Source organism: Hemisphaericaspora subhashii (genome assembly GCF_019202705.1).
Source record: "Hemisphaericaspora subhashii strain CBS 10753 chromosome Unknown scaffold92, whole genome shotgun sequence".
Taxonomy (NCBI): domain Eukaryota; kingdom Fungi; phylum Ascomycota; class Pichiomycetes; order Serinales; family Debaryomycetaceae; genus Hemisphaericaspora; species Hemisphaericaspora subhashii.
The window spans coordinates 22,079-41,325 of NW_026057264.1; the positions used below are offsets into that span (position 1 = coordinate 22,079).

General features: G+C 33.3%; 4 protein-coding genes and 1 pseudogene across 5 annotated transcripts; 3 read left to right on the forward strand and 2 right to left on the reverse strand. All coding sequences in view use genetic code 12, as the record gives it.

Annotated features, from left to right (window-relative positions):
- Positions 1-174: 174 nt before the first annotated feature.
- On the forward strand, positions 175-4,944 carry APC1 (anaphase promoting complex subunit 1; the record flags this gene model as incomplete). Its single annotated transcript, XM_049405948.1, has 1 exon — positions 175-4,944. One exon carries the CDS (start codon positions 175-177, stop codon positions 4,942-4,944), a length of 4,770 nt encoding a protein of 1,589 aa, XP_049264483.1.
- Positions 4,945-5,705: 761 nt separating this feature from the next.
- PSD1 (phosphatidylserine decarboxylase 1) lies at positions 5,706-7,601 on the forward strand (the record flags this gene model as incomplete). The annotated part of the gene is made up of 1 exon (XM_049405949.1): positions 5,706-7,601. The coding sequence occupies one exon, from the start codon at positions 5,706-5,708 to the stop codon at positions 7,599-7,601; it is 1,896 nt and encodes a 631-aa protein (XP_049264484.1).
- A 731-nt stretch (positions 7,602-8,332) lies between these two features.
- On the forward strand, positions 8,333-9,244 carry MOB2 (Mob2p; the record flags this gene model as incomplete). Its single annotated transcript, XM_049405950.1, has 1 exon — positions 8,333-9,244. The coding sequence occupies one exon, from the start codon at positions 8,333-8,335 to the stop codon at positions 9,242-9,244; it is 912 nt and encodes a 303-aa protein (XP_049264485.1).
- Positions 9,245-9,443: 199 nt separating this feature from the next.
- RPO41 (DNA-directed RNA polymerase) lies at positions 9,444-13,289 on the reverse strand (the record flags this gene model as incomplete). Its single annotated transcript, XM_049405951.1, has 1 exon — positions 9,444-13,289. The coding sequence occupies one exon, from the start codon at positions 13,287-13,289 to the stop codon at positions 9,444-9,446; it is 3,846 nt and encodes a 1,281-aa protein (XP_049264486.1).
- A 432-nt stretch (positions 13,290-13,721) lies between these two features.
- J8A68_002224 lies at positions 13,722-18,447 on the reverse strand (annotated as a pseudogene). The gene is made up of 5 exons: positions 18,248-18,447; positions 16,461-18,180; positions 15,146-16,042; positions 14,630-14,637; positions 13,722-14,460 (listed from the first exon to the last, which is right to left on the reverse strand). Coding segments are annotated over exons 1-5 (3,564 nt in total).
- Positions 18,448-19,247: the final 800 nt, after the last annotated feature.

Here is a 19,247-nt window from a genome sequence, read left to right on the forward strand (position 1 = left end):
AAAGATCAATATCTCATAATCTCTATAATAATTTTGGACCTTTGTTTCCATTCCTTCTTGTTATGGGTTGACACAGTTTGTTTGGAGGTCGCAAAAAAAAAACCTCAATAAAAACAAACCTTTACATAACAGAAGTAGAAAAGCCTATCAGAGACCAATAGATGGATAAACAATATGTCATCCAAGACAAATGACTTATTGACATTTCCAATCATCAATCTTCAGAATAAAATCAAATATCCAAATCCATTTGATATCAATGAATCATATACCATTAAATTATTCAACAAAAATCGACAATTATTAATTGCAACACGAAAAGTAGTTATCCTTCAAGGATCTCAAATATCAAAAATCTTAACATATGACGAAGATATTGTTACTGCAACATATACCCATTTCATTCATAATACTACAGCTGTACCTAGTGAGGTCCTAGCCGTTTGTCTAAAACGATCAACCCATATTTATTATCCTGATGGAAGATCATACATTGTAAGTTTACCATTTATTCTAAATAATGCCTTACCATTTGAATCAGGATTAGTTCTAGAAAGAGATCACAAACAACCCATAATATCAAATAATGGAACCTTATTACAATCACAATTGAATTCAGCACCAATACTCACATTAGTGGATCCAATTGATGATTTCAGGATCGTGTCCACGAATTCAACCTTAGTCATTTCTCAAAATGAACAATTGATGACATTTCCCAGGAAAGATGTACATAAAAATGCAAGCTTGTGTACTACTTTTAATTCCCTGGATGGAAGTATTAATGTCTATCATGTTAGAACACCTTCCCGAAATGTGGTTAGGTTTGGGAATCAGAGTCAGAAGGTCCAGAAACGAAAATATGGTTCAATGGCAAATGCAACCGTCACAAATACAAATACAAATACAGGAAATAGTGTTTCATCAGCGAGGATATTAGAAGATGAAGTGGGATTTGGGGATGTTGGAGCTGGTCCTGGAGGACAACAGCATTCAATTTCGTTTAGCAATATGGAGAAAAAGAGAACAAGTACGTTACTATCGGATATTTCATCCATTGGAAGAATGGCGAGTGATTTCCCGGATACTTCGAAATACAACATCTCATCAAATACACAAGATTTCTCTGGATATAAAAAAGACATGATTCTTTCGAAGATAGATTCAATTGGGAATAAATTATCGCGAGAAAAGATTAGAGTGTTCAATATATATTTTGAAGATCAGGAAGGGATCTTGGTGGTGAATCGAAATACAAAAGAATGTCGAGTATTTGTGCATAAACAGTCAATTAATCGACTTTTGGTGGCATACAAGGCAGAGTGTCTAGATTGTATTCCATTGGTTTCTGACACATTTGAAGGGATAGTGGTCATGTTAACTACAGAGAAGAAATTGAGCTTGGTGAATCCATTTCTAGATATGGCTTCAGCTAAACATGATGGAGAAGATGTCGAATCTATTTTATGTTCATGTGAAGAAAAACTTGCTATTCAGACCAAGAGTGGGAAAACAAAGTTAATTCATTTAGTCCTTCAACCAAGTTCAAATTTAGTTCTTACTTGTTTAAAATGTTTCCAATATTTATCTGGTTCAAAAATAAATCAAACGATTTGGATGCTTTGGCGAGCAGCATATTCATTAGATCATCATCGTGATGAATGGAATTCTTTTGTGATTGCCCTATTATCATTAATATATCCATTTTATAAATGCAGTGTTGAATGCGGAGTCCAAAATGAAATCACTATGCTTTTGCCGCAAGCCAAATACCTCCAAGAATCGTCAAATATAAACTATCTGTTATCTGATCTTGTCCCGCACATTGTCGGTTCATTACATCTATTAAGAGAAGAATTTCGATTAGACTCAACCAAGAAAAACTCCCTACATAAATTAAACATCCTCCTAGCTCAATTAACCACCTGGATGGGTTGGCCAGACGTATGGACCCAATATTACGGCATAAACCCATCCACAATCGATCTGACCACCAAATTCCTACTGGCACTCATCGCACCCAATCCACCTAATCTATTAGAATCCTTAACCAGTCTCTTCGACTCCAAAATCGTAGGATACGTCACGTTTTCCCAATTAGTTTCCGAAACTGACTCAGTTGATGCCTTGATCACGCCACGAACTCATCAAATTTTGAAATTGTTTGAAGTTTTGGTCTTGTCTGATAATCGATATTATGGCCCTAATACAATTGTTGAATTGATGTGTGAATTTGGAATCCGGGAATGTGATTTAGAAACTTATCCACTTGGGATTTCGGTGCCTTTGAAAGAGGCATTACTGATTGCACAAGAAAATCCAGCATTTCAATGGACTGAGAATGCTTTGGAATTGGTTGGACGGGAGGATTTGATTATGTTGTTATCGAACAATAGGAAGAATAGGAATGGTTATGGGGATAGATCCGAGGAAGGTGGTGGAGGTGTAGGAGGTGTAGGTGGTGGTGCTGCAGGGGTGCATAGTATTGAAAGTTTGTTATCTAATGTGTTTGAAAAGGATGAATCGTTTTCTCCATGGGATGGACAATCGGAAGCTGATAGGATTGGAATCACGAAACTTATATTTGATTTTGATAGACGATATTTCGAAATCACAACATTATTACATCAAACCAAAACTCAAACTGCAAGTTTAGATGTGGGTGAGAATATCACCGAATATGATCTTGTGTTATTACAACGTGAATTAGCGGTGATTGTTGCCTTACGTACTTTGACTATCCCCTTGGGGAGAGCACCATTATTTTATGCGGGACGGAAACCATTATTGACTGAAAAATTCCCCATTCCTAAGTTTAATCTAAATACATTAATTCAGCCCACAATGACAAATATCATATTTTCAGAAGATAGCATTTCTCAAAATTTCACCGAATGGTGTTATTTCCATAATGGAGTCTCATCAGGATTATCAATATCTCAACAAGCAAAAGGGATTTCTGGAAGTTGGATCATTTTCAACAAACCACCCGAACTAAATCCTCAACATGCTGGATTTCTTCTCGGATTAGGATTAAATGGTCATTTAAAAAAATTGGAAGAATGGCATATTTACAACTATCTAGGCCCCAAACATCCTTTGACAAGTGTTGGATTGTTGATCGGGATGGCGGCAAGTATTCGTGGAAGTATGGATAATAAATTAACAAAAGTTCTTTCAGTCCATGCAGTTGCATTATTACCCCAAGGTGCCAATGATTTAAATGTTCCCATAATGGTTCAGACGGCAGGACTTATCGGGATTGGGTTGTTATATTTAGAAACTCAACATCGTAGAATGAGTGAGATTTTATTATCACAAATCTCCCCGGCGGGATTATATCAAAATAATAATGATATAACCGAACAACAACAACAACAACATCAGATTCATGAGGGATATAAATTAGCTGCTGGGATTTCACTTGGATTTGTTAATTTGGGGAAAGGTGATGATTTACGGGGGTTGAATGATACTCATGTTGTAGATAGATTGGTGGGGTTGGCGGTTTCGATGAAGGATTTTCAACCCCTGCAAGAATTGGATAAATCGGCCAGTGGAGCAATTGTGGCATTGGGATTTATGTACATCAAGACTGAGAATGAGGATATTGCTAATAAATTGAAGATACCCGATACAGAACAATTATTGGATTATATTCGACCTGATATGTTATTACTTCGATGTTTGGCGAAGAATTTGATTATGTGGCAAGAAATTGGATGTAGTAAGAAATGGGTTGAATCAGAGATTCCATTTGCTATTTTGGAGAAGTTTGGGAAACGTGATTTAAATGTACTTGATAGTGATCAATTGGTTTATTTTAATTTATTAGGAGGTGCATGTATGTCTATTGCGGTTAAGTATGCTTCGAGTCATGATTTAATTGCAAGGGATACTATAATTTATTATCTTGATAAGATGATGGGGTTAGCATGTTTGACTGCCAATAATTATGATCAAAAGATTGCTTATAATAGTGCTATTAATACTCAAAATTTGTTGGCATTGTGTTGTTCTGTGGTTATGGCAGGTAGTGGAGATTTAGAAGTTTTCAGAAGATTAAGAATTTTATATAATGATACTGGTAAAGGCAAAGGATATGGGAATTATATGGCTATTAATTCAGCATTAGGATTTTTATTTTTAGGAGGTGGACAATATGCATTTAATAATTCTAATTTTGCAATCGCATGTTTGGTTGTATCATTATATCCAATTTTCCCTAATGATAAGAGTGATTATGAAGTTCATTTACAAGCATTGAGACATTTTTGGGCATTGGCTGTTTCACCAAGATGTTTAGTTATACGAGATGTTAAGACGCAGAAACCATGTAAAGTCCCAGTTACTATAACTATGAAGGATAATACCGTTAAAGAAGTATTATCACCATGTTTATTGCCTAATATTGATGATATCTTGACAATAGAGACTGGATCTAGTGATTATTTTAGAATCAAGATTGATTTTGAATTAAATTCTGAATATTTGCAACAATTTAAGAAATCACTCACATTATATGTTAGTAAGAGGAAGAATTATCAATTATTGAATCCCAATATTGGTTCATTATTACAGAATGAAAGCAAAGGATTACAGATTGATAATAAAGAAATGGAAATCAATAGTGATATTGGTAAGATATTAAATTGTCAATTATTTAATCAGATTGATTCATTTGAAAGGAAAATGTTATATTATGAAACTAGTGATTTAACAAAGGGTTCCAATCCTTCTGATGGAGGATTATCAATATTTAGTATAATTGATAATAAATTAGAATTAATGAAGATGGCAAGTGTACCGGAATCAAGAGAAGATCTTTGGAACCTTCGATTATTATTTTCTTATGCCGATAGAAGGTTATTACAGAATGAATTGAATTATGTTTCAATACAATTTATTGAAAAGTTGAAACAAAAATTATATAACTTAGAATAGGAGATGTATAGATATAGAGTAAGTACATATACACATTCAAATCTCGTAATACTGTCCCTGTAAGTAAGTAAGTGTGTGGGGGTGTACAGTCTGTGCATGTGAGTGTGTGTATATAGGAGTAAGACTGATTACCGCAATAAGTTAAAATACTAAGAAATAAGAAAATTGATGAGATCCACACGACCTTTAAATCTTAGTGGTTGGATTTGGTTTCTTTGTAATTAATTCTCACACTACCTTTCTTCCCATTGTGTAATTTTTTAATTTCGTGTGAGTTTTATTTTTTTTATTTTTAAACAATTTAACGTGTTTGAAGAATTTTTTTCCTCATTGATTTGACGATGGAACAAATAATACAAACCGATTCCATTCATACTGTAGATTTACATAGCCATTAATTAAAAAAAAAAAATTAATACACATTAAATCGTAAAACTCATTTTTTATTTTTATTTTTATTTTTAGGGGAATGAAAATTTTAAGAAGATTAACTTTATCTTTTTAATTCAACTAACTTTTGAAAAATTATAATTTTAAATATTTACATATTATCTCCTGACTTTTTATAATAGGTTTATTCATATTAAACAAGTTAAAAAGAATAGGAAGAAGTAGTAGTAGCTGAATTAACAGAAGAAGAAGAAGAAGAAGATAAAGTGCGAACATAACAATTCATCCTCACTCCCCCCAACCATCCCCCCTAAGAAAAACATCCAGTCAAAATATACGACCTTAACTTTATTCCGGAAACAAAGAAAAAAATGGCAATTAGACCTACTCCACTCTCTTGGAAAGCAGCATCTACTGCTACAGCTACAGTTAGACAACTGCTGACAAAAGCAGCATGGAAGGCTAATAATGCAAGTCCATTCATCTTTGGTCCTCAAGGTAGAAATATCACTCAACCTTTGTCAAGAGCTTCTACTATGGCTGAAACAATTCAAGCAGAGTTAGGTCAAACTCAACCTCAGCCACAAGCTCAAGCTCAACAAAAGCGTTATTTTAGTTCTTATTATTATCCATTCCCCAAGATTCCAAGACCTAAAAGAAATGTCTTATATTATTCAACTTGGTCAAAAGGTTCAAAATATATCCCTGGTAGGAAAAGTTTACATTTACCAACTTTAAAGATTTCAAGACGTTCAATTTCAAATGCTAATCAAAAAATTAAACTGAAAACTAAATCTTTACATAAAAGATTCTTTTCAGTTGAAGCTCGTAAAAGAAGACAACAACGTCGTAAATTCATTAAATGGTGGACTATAACTTCTTTAACCGTTGTACTTGGTGGTGTAGCTGCTAGAATAAGATACCAAAGAGGTAAAGAATATGATGAAGAAGACCATCCTACAAATCCATATCGTATTAGACCTCATTCATGGCATTTATATGCTTATTCTACATTACCGTTGAAAACCATTTCAAGATTATGGGGACAAGTTAATTCAATTAATTTACCAGTATGGATAAGAAGTCCATCTTATCGATTATATTCTTTTCTTTTTGGAGTCAATTTAGAAGAAATGGAAAATCCTGATTTAACAAGTTATCCAAATCTTTCTGAATTTTTCTATAGAACTTTAAAACCAGGAGTACGTCCAATTGCTGATACTGATTTAGTTTCACCTGCTGATGGGAAAGTGTTAAAATTCGGTATTATTGAAAATGGAGAAATTGAACAAGTGAAAGGAATGACATATTCTATTGATGCTCTCTTGGGTTTAAATACTGGTAGATTAGCAGCTCCAATTCATTCATGTACTTTTGAACATGATAGTGATGATGAAACTATTGTAAGAAGAGATGAAGAATTTGCCAAAATTAATGGGATTTCTTATTCTTTAGATGATATCGTGGGTGGAGAAAATGAAGATACTTTCCATCTTAATGAATTAACTTATAGAGATGAACATGATGGTACTGCTTTAGGGGAACGTGCATCTATATCAAAAGAATTGGCAGTTGCTGAAGATTTAGCTCCTACTCCATTGGAAAGTTTAAAAATTAGTAAACATAAACAACTTTATTTTGCCGTTATTTATTTAGCACCAGGAGATTATCATCATTTCCATTCTCCAACTAGTTGGGTTACTACCCTTAGACGTCATTTTATTGGAGAATTATTTTCAGTTGCTCCATTTTTCCAAAAGACTTTACAAGGATTATTTGTATTGAATGAAAGAGTTGCATTATTAGGATATTGGAAATATGGATTTTTTTCCATGATTCCAGTAGGTGCTACTAATGTTGGTAGTATCGTGGTGAATTTTGATAAAGATTTAAAGACAAATGATGTTTATGAACATGAAGTTTATCAAAAACAAGGTGGAGGACCAATTAATGAAAATACTCCATTACTAAAGCAAGTTGAAGAAGAAAAAGAATATAATGCAACTGATGTCATAACCGTTACAACTACCGAATTAGAAGAGAAGAAGAAACGGAAAAGATTAAGAAAGAATACCGTGTATGAGGCAACTTATACAAATGCAAGTAGATTATTAGGTGGTTATCCATTAAGTAAAGGTCAAGATATTGGTGGATTTAAATTGGGTTCAACTGTTGTTTTGGTATTTGAAGCTCCTGATAATTTTAAATTCAATTTAAGTGTTGGTCAAAAAGTCAAAGTTGGTCAACCAATTGGTGAGTTTATATAATTAAGAAAGAAAGATATAAAGGAATGAATGAATAAATAGTAGAAGATTGTTGTTTGTTTGTTTGTTTGTTGTTTTTCATTTTGTTATTTATAGTTTTATCACTTTTAGTCATTATTTTTTTTTTAGATTTCAATTCATACAATATATCATAGTTTGATTTTAGAGATTATATACAGAATCTGGTTAGTGCATCTCTATATTGTTGTTTGCTTGTGTGTTTTAAGCATTTAAGCAGCTACTGTAATATAGCTTCTCTTTTCGTTGTTTTGTTGAGACAATTGTTGTCACAGGTCCGGGCCGCGCGTAAAAACAAAACTTTCCATTGGGACATTGTAGTTACTGAGCTCATCTATCAATATTCCAACTCTTAAGTAAAGCCTCTTATCGTTACCGAATATATAAATAAGAGAAATCGTTTGATTTTGAATAAATGGTTCAATATTAAAAATTTGCAACCAAAGATTCGGTAATTAGATCACGTGACCGGGCTATCGTCAAATGTTTTTTTGTTTTCTTTTTTCTTTTTGCATGAAGAATTCGAAGAATATTTTTTTTTTCTCTTCTGATATTTGAAAGCTAAAGTTGGAAAGTAAACATTTAATAAAACAATACATAAGTGTAACGTGGTAGTGTTTACAGGATTTGGACCAATAGGAACTGTTTTTTAGTAGAGGAAGCAGAAATAGCCACCGTTTTATTTTCATTACATTTATAGAGCAGAATCAACCAATATGTCATTTTTAAACACCATTCGAGGGTTGGGAAGAAGTTCAAAGAAGAACAAAAAGGACTTAGAAACAGTACCTTCACCCGTCTATGGAGGAGCTCCATTAAGGAGGAGTCAGTCCCCAACCAAGGGATCACCTGTGAAACAATCTAGAGGCATACATCAGCAATCACCAAGTAAAAGAAATAGATTAAAATCACCTAATGCTGAACTGCCAATCCAACAACATCAAACACAATCATCACTGCCAAGTATTCATTCACTACAACAATCTGCACGAATGTCACGAAAGGACAGCCAGGACCAACAACAGCAACAACAACCGGTACCATTACCGCTCTTTCTATGTGATCCTTATGTCAAGACTGCACTTGTCAAGGGTTCATTCAAGACGATTGTTCAATTACCAAAATATGTTGATTATGGTGAATGGTTAGCGTTAAATATCTTTGAGTTATTCAATAACCTAAACCGTTTCTATGGAGTCATATCTGAATATGTGACCCCGGAGGCATATCCAACCATGAATGCAGGTCCAAATACAAATTATCTATGGGTTGATGGGACTGGTCAAGCTGTGAATCTACCTGCATGTCAATATATAGACTATGTCATCACTTGGATTTCAAATAAAATAAATGATCAATCAGTATTTCCAACCAAAAGTGGTGGAGCATTCCCACCCAATTTTTTAAAGGACTGTAAGAATATAAGTAGACAAATGTTTAGAATCTTTGCTCATATTTATCATAATCATTTTGATAAGATTGTTCATTTATCTTTAGAAGCTCATTGGAATTCTTTCTTTGCTCATTTTATTTCATTTATTAAAGAATTCAACTTGATTGATAGAAATGAACTTGAACCACTTTTACCTTTGATTGAAAATTTTGAACAACAAGGTAAAATTATATAGACCCATCCAACACCAGTACCAACCTTTTATAATAATTTATATAAAGTAATTAGAATAAATAAATTAAACCCCCATACAATACAAAGAATTGTTTATTTCTTACGCAAAAAACTCTAATATATATACAAATTTTGACCTATTTACAAGAATGCCCTCCCCACGGTGTTTTCTTTAAATTGTTTAAAATACTTCATTGAATCTATGAGAAGAAGTACTGTGATTGTTTAATTTGCTCAAGATCAAATTCACCTCTTTTTGGAACTTCTGGGAACTGAAGAGGAACCAATATTTCCAAACCTCCTGGTTTATGTAAACCATATACATCATCCTTTTCAATAACACTAATAGTTGTTACCATTTTTTTCCCCTTTTCAACTTCAGCAGGATTTTGAGATGCTAATAACCTTTGTCTTTTTTGTTCCATATATAATTCATCAGCAAATGTCACCAGTCTACCTAGTTCTTTATCCCATTTTTTTCTAACTGCTCTAACCTTATTACCAGGTACACTAGTAGGTTTAATAGAAATCCTTTGAAAGTATCCTTTATATCTTGCATCAAATTCTTCTTTAAGATGTTCAACCAAATTTTCACTATGTAATCTCACAAATTGTTCTCTAATCAACCTATTCATAGTATCAACATCACTTGCATGGGTCCAGAATGAATCATGAACAGATGCAAAACTCAACCCTTCTCCAGCACATGCTCTAGCAGTCATCAACATATGAGAAGCATCCAAGGAATGAATATAATTTGGTGGGAATCCACCTTGTTGTTTTTGAGCATCAACTGCACTAGATACCGATGGCGATGCAATACCCATGGTTTGTAATGCAGTACTAATCATTTGTTTTTTAAGAACACGATAAGGTTGGACACAAGGTAATCCTAATGGAGTAGTCCAAATAACTGTCGAACTATGAATTTTATCATCACTTATTTCGTCACTATCTATCTCTACTGCAATTGATTTACTTATTCTTCTTGCTGATTCTGTTAACCAATCTTGAATTTCATGAGCATTTGAGAATAATGCTCGAAGACTACTGAAAACTTGACGGGTAAGATAAGTTGAATGTTTATGATGAGCATCCATTGCTGATTTATCGAAATGCTCCACAAGTTGTTTCTTAATTTGTTCAATTGCACCTATGAAAGTAACACCATAGACATTTGTCATCACTGTTTGTTTAACCACTTTACGTGTGATTTTACCTTGAAGATATTTTGCTTCTTCTTCACCATTAGCCGCACCAACATTAACTCTCTCGTTAACTAAATTTGCCACATATGTATAAACATCTTGGGGTTTATCTGATGGTAATAAATTAACTTGTCTAGCCCCTTCTATATCACCACCCAATGCGGCATAATGTTGAAGCCCATTACAGGAACCATCTTGATGTACAGGTAAATGACAAACATATTTAGTTGGATCATCTAGTTTATATGCTTCATATAATTCAAAACAAACAGATAATGCTTGGAATGGTTTATCAGCTTTTGTCCACCAGGCATCGTTTGCATATGGATCACGAGCAGATGCAAAAACTTTGTCTAAGTTGTCCTTAGTAAATTGTTCACGTTCATCTAATGACACTTTATCAATCCCATATAAATTTGCAAGATGAATCTTTAGCCACCTTAAACCACTTTCACCCAATTGTTTACCATCCCAAAATAAAAATAATGAACGAGTTACATCACTACCTAAATGATTGAAAGTAGGACAAATTGGATATGCTCTACCTCTAAAATCAAGACTATGAGGGAAATACATCTTTTCACCCAAATAACCTCTAGCAGTCTCCAAACGATAATTTTGATCACTTCTCATTGATTTCGCTGTATTGAATTCGTTAATAATGTTTTTGAATAACGCTTTAAAGGCAAATATTTCATCTGGATCAGCATCCTTATCAGGTCTTGGTGGTAACACTGGTTCTCTTATTACTGGAGGAATATCCAAAAACGCCTCTTGAGTATTCCAATAATGAGAAACAACATCATATACTTTTCTATTAACCGTCCATGGAGTATTTCCTAATACATTTAATCCCTTATAGACTTCGTCGAGATTATTTTTCAGTGCAGCTGCTTTGACGTATGCCTTGGTTTCAGGTGAGTCTCTAGTTCTAACTAGATTTACGAATGAACTACAAAATCCTCCTCCCGTTGGTCCTGTCCACGGATTAGGTTTAACTAACATTGGTAAATGTTGAGGCATAACAGTGGCAGAACGATTCTTGTTTGATATAAGTTTCTCAATATCTGGATGGAACTTAATATAACCACTCCCGTGCTTACCATTAAACAGTCTTGAATAAAAAACAGCAGGATGACTATCAAACAATCTTTCACCATTTTTAATTACATTAGTGGTAATTTTGAGTTTACATATTTTCTCAATCATCATACCACCAAGGGTTGCACAAATCAAATTGTTCCAAGGAGGAATCTGTTCAGAAGAAGCCGTTATCAATTTGCCTCTTAAAAACCTCGAAATCTTTAGACCATTTGCAAAACCTTGACCTTGCCTAATTTTTTTTAAGTTTTGAGCATCCTTTTTGGAAAGCAATGAATTACGATATTCAATTTCAATCGCTCTACCAATATGAACACATGCTCGAGTAACCTTCATACCTATAGTACCAGAACTGGCATTTAATTTAAAAAGCTCTAAAACGGAGGCAGCTGCAACTTTTTCTTTTTCAACCAAAAGTAACAATGGAGCATATTGTGAACGATCTACTTCTTTTACAGAAGTTTTAGTAAAATTCGTTTCGAGCTCTTGTTGACAACGTTCATATTCCTCTTCTAAATCTTTACTAAGTTCTATGGTCCATCTATGCAACAACTTGGACATTTCAACCTCTGGGGGGATATATCCTTTCTTTACAGCTTGTTCACTTTCAACCTTCCATTTTTGTTGTGCACCTTCAAGAGCTCTTAGCTCTAACTCATATTGTCTATGCACATTGAATTCTGCTAATGCTTCATCATACGCAGCTCTTTGTTCGTCTGTTTCTAATAGTTTGTACATTTCAAAATAGTTTAAGTTTCCTGATTTGATTAACGCTTTTTTTGAATCGTTTAAATCCCTTATTATTGCTGATAATTTCAACTCAAACAATTTCACTTCTTCCGGATCTGGCCTTAAACCTAATAAAGAATGTCTTACTACATGAAGATTGAAGGAATCAATCTCATGCAACACAGCTGTATCCTTTTCTAAAGCTTCCACTCTACTTTCTATTCCAAAACTACTCCTCTTGGAAACATACTCTTCATAAACAGGCAACAAATCATCAGGTATATGTGAGGGTCCAACACACTTACAGTCAAAGATCTTTTCCAAACAACTTTCAAGAATATCAATATTACGAAGGAGCTTCTTGATTTCTCTTGGATCACGTTTAGAAAAATATGTCTCTAAATCAACATCATCATCTTGGATTCTCTTCTCAAGAAAAATGGCGTCAGTTCTAGCATCCGGCACGAAACCAAGTTCTTGAACAAGGTTGCGTTCCTCATCACGTAATTTTTGCAACTGATATGAACTTGACAAAGCGTGTAAAAACTTATTACACAATGAGTTTAATTCTTCACGATCACCCTTCAACACTTCTGCCAATGACACTAAAAGCCCACGAGACTTTTTGAAATTCCCTTGATATAAATAAGATTCAAAAATTGGTTTCAAATATTCGATTTCTTCTTGAAATGGATTTCTTCTAATATCATCATGAGGTGAACTAAAAAATCCGAATTTTGTTTGATCAGGAGTGATTTTTTTCTTATAGATATTTGTTATATTACTGAAAATACTAGGCTCACGTTTGGATGAAGTGTCTCTACCTTTTAAATCTTCAAGAAGCATCTTGATAGTTTCATTTGTTTCAGTAGTTTCTGGAGATGGAGATGGAGATGGAGATGCAACAGCTGCTACTTCGGAATTATGACGTATTGCCAACCTAAGAACAGATGAGGAACCGTTCCGAAGAGGGAGATGACTCGCTCCTCTTCTTATTATTCCATTCATACGCAACATCCCTACCTTGTATGTATATACCTCTATTAAATATGAAAAATGGATGAATGGTATTTGCAAAATTTGAAAATCAATTTTGCCAAAAAAAAAAAAAAATAAAAAGGAAAAAAAATTGATTTAAAGTAAATGAGATGCGACAGATTTTTTAAACTATGGAAGGTTAATATGCAGGATATACGAATATACAATTTATGACTTTATTCAATACGACAAGTCCGAAATAAATATGTATCCGTTAAAATTCTAATTATATTTATATTATTGTTATAGAAAAGACACTATAGTCAGTATATAGAAACTACCAACTAAAAAGAGTATAAACTTGTATCAACTAACCTGAAATAAGAAATGAAAAAAAAGACAAAAAAACACACACAAAATACATTGTAATATTATAAGTAAATAAAATGGGACGATGATAAACTACAATCCCATTTCAGCTTGTAACGCTTTCAAAGCTTCTCCATCTTCATCCTCTTCTGTCACAGGAGCAGCAGGCACTGTTTTATTAACAGCTGGGAAATCAGGTAATGCTTCTTCCTTTTGTTGACTAACCTTTTGAACTGGTACTTCATGTTTCTCTTGTTCTTCTTGTTCTAATGCCGCTAATTCTTCTTCTAATTCATCTTCATCTATGTATTCTGCACCCACTGGTCTCGATATAGCTTCGGATATCTCATCCGCAAGTTCAACTTGTTCTCTTATTTCTTCCATAGTATCTTCAACTTTATCCACATTATATTCTCCATGCATTTGTTTCATAACCTTAGCACCTTGTTTCATAGCCTTCATAGTTTCCAAGTTGAGGTTAGCTCCTTCAATAGAATCTAATTGAGTAGTTAAAGTTTCAATTTGATTTTCAACTTTAACTAAATTAGTTTCATATCCTTTCTTTCTTTTTAATGCACTTTTAGCTAATGCTGTTTGTTTAGATGCAACATATTTCCGAGCTAATGAATCTTGATCGGCCATTTGTTGCTCTAAATGATCACGTTTCTTTCCTAATGTAAGAATATGTTCACGTAATTCAATTATTGCCTTCTTTGGAGCATCTTTCTTTTGTTGACTATTACCTCCAAATAAATAACTAAACATAGTGACTGTCTGTGAAATATGTGTATGTATATGAAAATATGTAAATAAATTAAAATACTCTAAAAATCTAATAAAATGGTTAGTATTCTAAAGTTGTTGTTGGTTTCTTCCATATCGGCTTATAAGTAAAGAATCGCCTTCCATTGTTTCTTCCAGTATTGCTTTTCTTTAGTACTTGAAAGACTCTTAATATCAGCAAAACTTACAAGCTTTGAGGGGTAACTAAAGATACATACTAGTTGTACTATCAGTATTGTACAGTAAAGTATAGTTTGAACGGTCCTGTTCTTTTAACTAAAGTCGGAGATACAAAACCTCCAAATAATTCCACATTTTCTTTTGGCCTTTTCTTTTTTCTATTGCGAAATCAGAGGCAGAGAGTCAGAGAGAGATTGAGAGATTACAACAAAGGAGATAACAGATATTTACAATTGACCTGAATAGCTTTATCTTAGGCATATACTAGAGCACTTATCAGATCCGGCCTTGACAAAACACCAAATAAGAGATCCCCAGAATGCAAGTGTAATATAGCTTAGTGACAAAGCATTCCAGAAAGTTCGACTCTGTATAACAAATTGTGCAAAATCACACGACCCGGTAACTGAGCCTACCATACACTGTCTATCTGCAATTCAAATGAGTCGATTATCTTAAACTTCCAATTAATTAATTATTAAAGATATATACATATATAAATAGAACCCATGAGTAAACCTCTAACTAACTAATACCCATAAGAAAAAGAAAACAATCAAGACTCCAAATATCTTTAAAAATAACCATCTATTACTTGTAATATGAGCATAATATTTCAATAATTCTCGTTGAGCTCCCGAGATATTCAAATTGATATCTTCAACATTCTCGTCAATTCTTTGAATTTGTTCCCCTTGTTCACTAACCATAGTTGCCAATTGTTGAAACAAATTCCCCACTTCATTAATTGTCGATTCTATAGTTTCAACTGCCCGATTTCTTTGTTGTAAATATTGACCCGATTGTTCTTCCATTAATAACATTTGTTGAGTTTGCTTGGGTAATGATAAATATTCCCCATTTGAATATGGAGATGATATTGGTGGATCAGCATCTGGGTCATATGGTAAAGGTGTATGCAAATTAGAATGCGATGGTGAACTCAAATAAGGGTTCTCATTCAAATTCGATAATGAGGAATTCATAGGAGTAGCATTATTACTTGATCTAATTGTTGGATTGGATAAGAAGTTTTCCGTTCTATTTTTACTCATAATTTCATTCTTTTGTCTAATTTCTAATACATTTTTAAATTCACCAGAAACATTCTTCATTTTTGAATTCAATAAATTCAATACATTTTTACTAAATTGTGAATTTTGAGAATCAATTTGAATTGAATGATCACCTTTAACATATTTTTGTAAATTTTGAATATTTTGTTCAATTTTAAAGATTTCTTGTTTAATCACATAAGTTAATTCACCAATTTCAATTGGTTTATCATCAAATAATGGATTACGTTTAGCTAATAATGCTAATTTACTTAGTAGTTCTGTGGCATGTGATATATCTTTAGCAATAATACTTGCTTGTTGACTAAATTGTGATTTCTTAGGTGGTTGCCTCAGTTGTTGCTGCTGTTGAATGGACTTGTTCTTTTTATTAATCTTGTCATATGTTGAAACACATTGTTGGAATTCTATTGTTCTATTCTGAATTACTACTGACATTACTTCTTACAGGTTAGTTCTTCTTCTTCTGTATAGATGTTTGATATGTAAAGGAAAGGAAGGCGAAATAAATGTAAAAATAGAAAAGAAAACATTCCAAAGTGTAAAAAAAAGGACAACAAAATCCAAAACTCTAATTTCTTTTTATTTTTTCTGTTGTGCCACAAACCGTTTTATATGCAGATCATTCAAATTGACTGCAAATAATCAATTGCCACTAGGAAGTTGATTGCAAAAACCAAATATTTCTATTAATTTCTATATAAAACTAACCTACAGATAATTGCCAATTATTCTCTTGACATATTTCAATCCAATCTATATATATCCTACCATCTTCATTCCTTTTCCATACTTCATTCATAATATCATACATTCTTTTCACATTTGCACATTTATATCCATTAATAATAGTTTCAAATCGTTGTTTCATTTTCAATCTATCTCGTTTGGTATAACATGTAATACCACATATTAACAACAGAAATGATAATGTACTCAACATCTTTGTATCCATCAAAATATCAATACAATTTAATGCATTTAACAGAATAGCTTGCATTTCCATTGAACGCGGAGGAATTTGTCGAATTTGATAATTCATACATAATTGACATGTATACAGATATACTTCAAATAAAGTTAAATGTAATTCAAGTTCAGGTTTATCATTCATAATTGTTTCCATTTGGTTGATGTTGGGTTTACATTGTTCTAATTTATGATGCAAGTATTCATATTGTGCAGTAGCCTCTTGATAAAATTGTAATCTCTCGTCAAGCAAATCACAATCTCCTTCCTCATATTCATCACAATCATCACCTAAGTTCAATTTCATTTCCATTTCCCTTTTCCGTTCTTTTAATCCGGCAGCTACTGAAGATATCTCCCCCAACAACAAAAAAATCGGTTGAATACAACCTTGAAAAGGGTCCAATCCATAATTATCCAACTCCAATATCTTATTCTGATTAAAAATCCGATCATACTCTTTCATAGGAAATATAGTCCCCTTGGAAAATCCTCTTGATGACATAATATCATGAAATTGAACATCAGATATCAACCATTTAATATCATTAGAATAATCAAACATCTCAACTATCCCCAATAATCCACCATTCTTTTGAATCATTTCAATGGCTTTATTAAATAATTTTGGCCATTTTGAAATATCTCCAGCACATATATGTACACCAATCCCAATCAAAAAGAAATTCAATAAGATATAAATATCTTCCGAACTCAATTTTTTATGATTATTAAATCCATTAATTGGATATCGTTCACTTTCTTCCATTAATCGAAATGATTTCTTCATATATGATTTAACTTCATCAGTATATCCTTCGATAAATAATCCTCCCCAGGCAGTTAATAAATACAGAATCGACATGTCTTGTTCAGCAAGTTGATAGAATGTTTTTAGGAAATAATTCGACGAATCAGGCCCAATACATAAATTCCGGGCGACTTTATTAATATATCCATCTAAGAAATATTGCGCCTTGTCGTCCATATATTTGAATGGACTGAAAATATGTGAAATGCTGGGGGATGGAAAAAGGAAATCATAGTTATAATTATCGGTGACTAACATATCAAGATTGGCGGGCATAGGGAAGGAGGAAGAATCAGTGGGGAATTGGAGTGGACTGTGTGTCATTATCATCGCGGAAGAGGAGGATTCCTCGGGTATGGGAATGTTGGAGTTGGATTCGTTATTGGTAGTATCACCTATGGAGCGTGCCATTTCTGTGATTGCTGCAGCTGCGGAACATTCATTTGTTATACTATCACTCATCGATCGCGTCATTGCTGTTGTGGTTATGTAGCTATCAGTATTATCGGTACCTAATGTAGTTGAACAGTTGCTCGATGGTGTACTTATGCTAGGTACTGAAAATGCCCGGGGCTTATTGCTAACAGTTTTAATCTGCTTCTTTCCGCTGTCTGAAGTGATTGAAGTGTGAGTTGGTTTCAGGATTTTAAATTGGGTGCCATTTCTCCAGGTGCATTCAACTTTTCGATGTTTACAAGAGCCACAAACTGGATAACTTTCATCACACTTTTTCCTATATATCAAGATTAGTATTTGCAATTAGACTCATATACAAACAGAAGGGTGGGTGGTATACATACTTTCGCTTTCGACATTGAAGACATCCATTTCTTGATCTTGTTGTTGATCCCAAGATTATGCTCTTTGAATTGAAGCTTTTGGTTGTTGTTGTTTGTGACTGTTGATGTGGCTGAGGTTGTTTTTGTATTGATACATAATCTGTTCCAACATTGGATGATTCAATAGTTTCATTCGAGGTAAGATCGAGTATAAAGAACATTTTTATGTACAGCGGTTATCAACGAAAACTAAAAAGAATAATAAGAATGAATAAGTAGTAGTTGTGATAAAGAAAAAGAAGAAGAAGGAAGTTGGTTGAAGATAAGTAAACTTTTTTATGTGGGGGAAGGAAGAAGTGGCTGACACAAAAAAACTGTCATTGGTGCACCGAATTTGGTGTAAATTTTAAGAAGGAGCGCAAAATTCTTGAACGGCATTAGCCGGAGGAGATTTATTTTTTCCCAATTGTAATTGTTGAGCCTTTATGCCAGTCATCGGAGGGGTCAAACTTTGTTTATGAGATGATGAATCCCCAAAACCCACACAGTATCTAATTTATTAAATTTCCATCTTCATTTAAAGTATCTTATCAGGAAATGGGCATATCGATAAATAACTCGAGATTAATAAATTTCTCGGCAACATCGCATCAAGAAATAAGTCTCTCATAACCTTTGTATAATTAAACCCTAAGAAGTAGCAAGTCGGAGTTAGGCCCCAACATTATAGGACTATTATTTACGTCAAACCCCGAATTAAGGAATTTGGCTATAAATTGACTCCAGTTTTTTCATTTCAGGAACAAATTATTATTATATTACAAATGGTGAACAATATTATAAGCCCTTGAAGAAGAATGTCCCCACCATTGTATCGACATTTCTTTTGAATGTGAAAGAAGGTGACTCATTCGAAAGGCTTTTGGAGCATACAGGTCCGTTTTTTGTTTCAGACGGAAAAGACTAGCGATCTCGAAGATTCCCTTCAGCCTGAGTTTTATTTGTTGGGATGGTAGACACA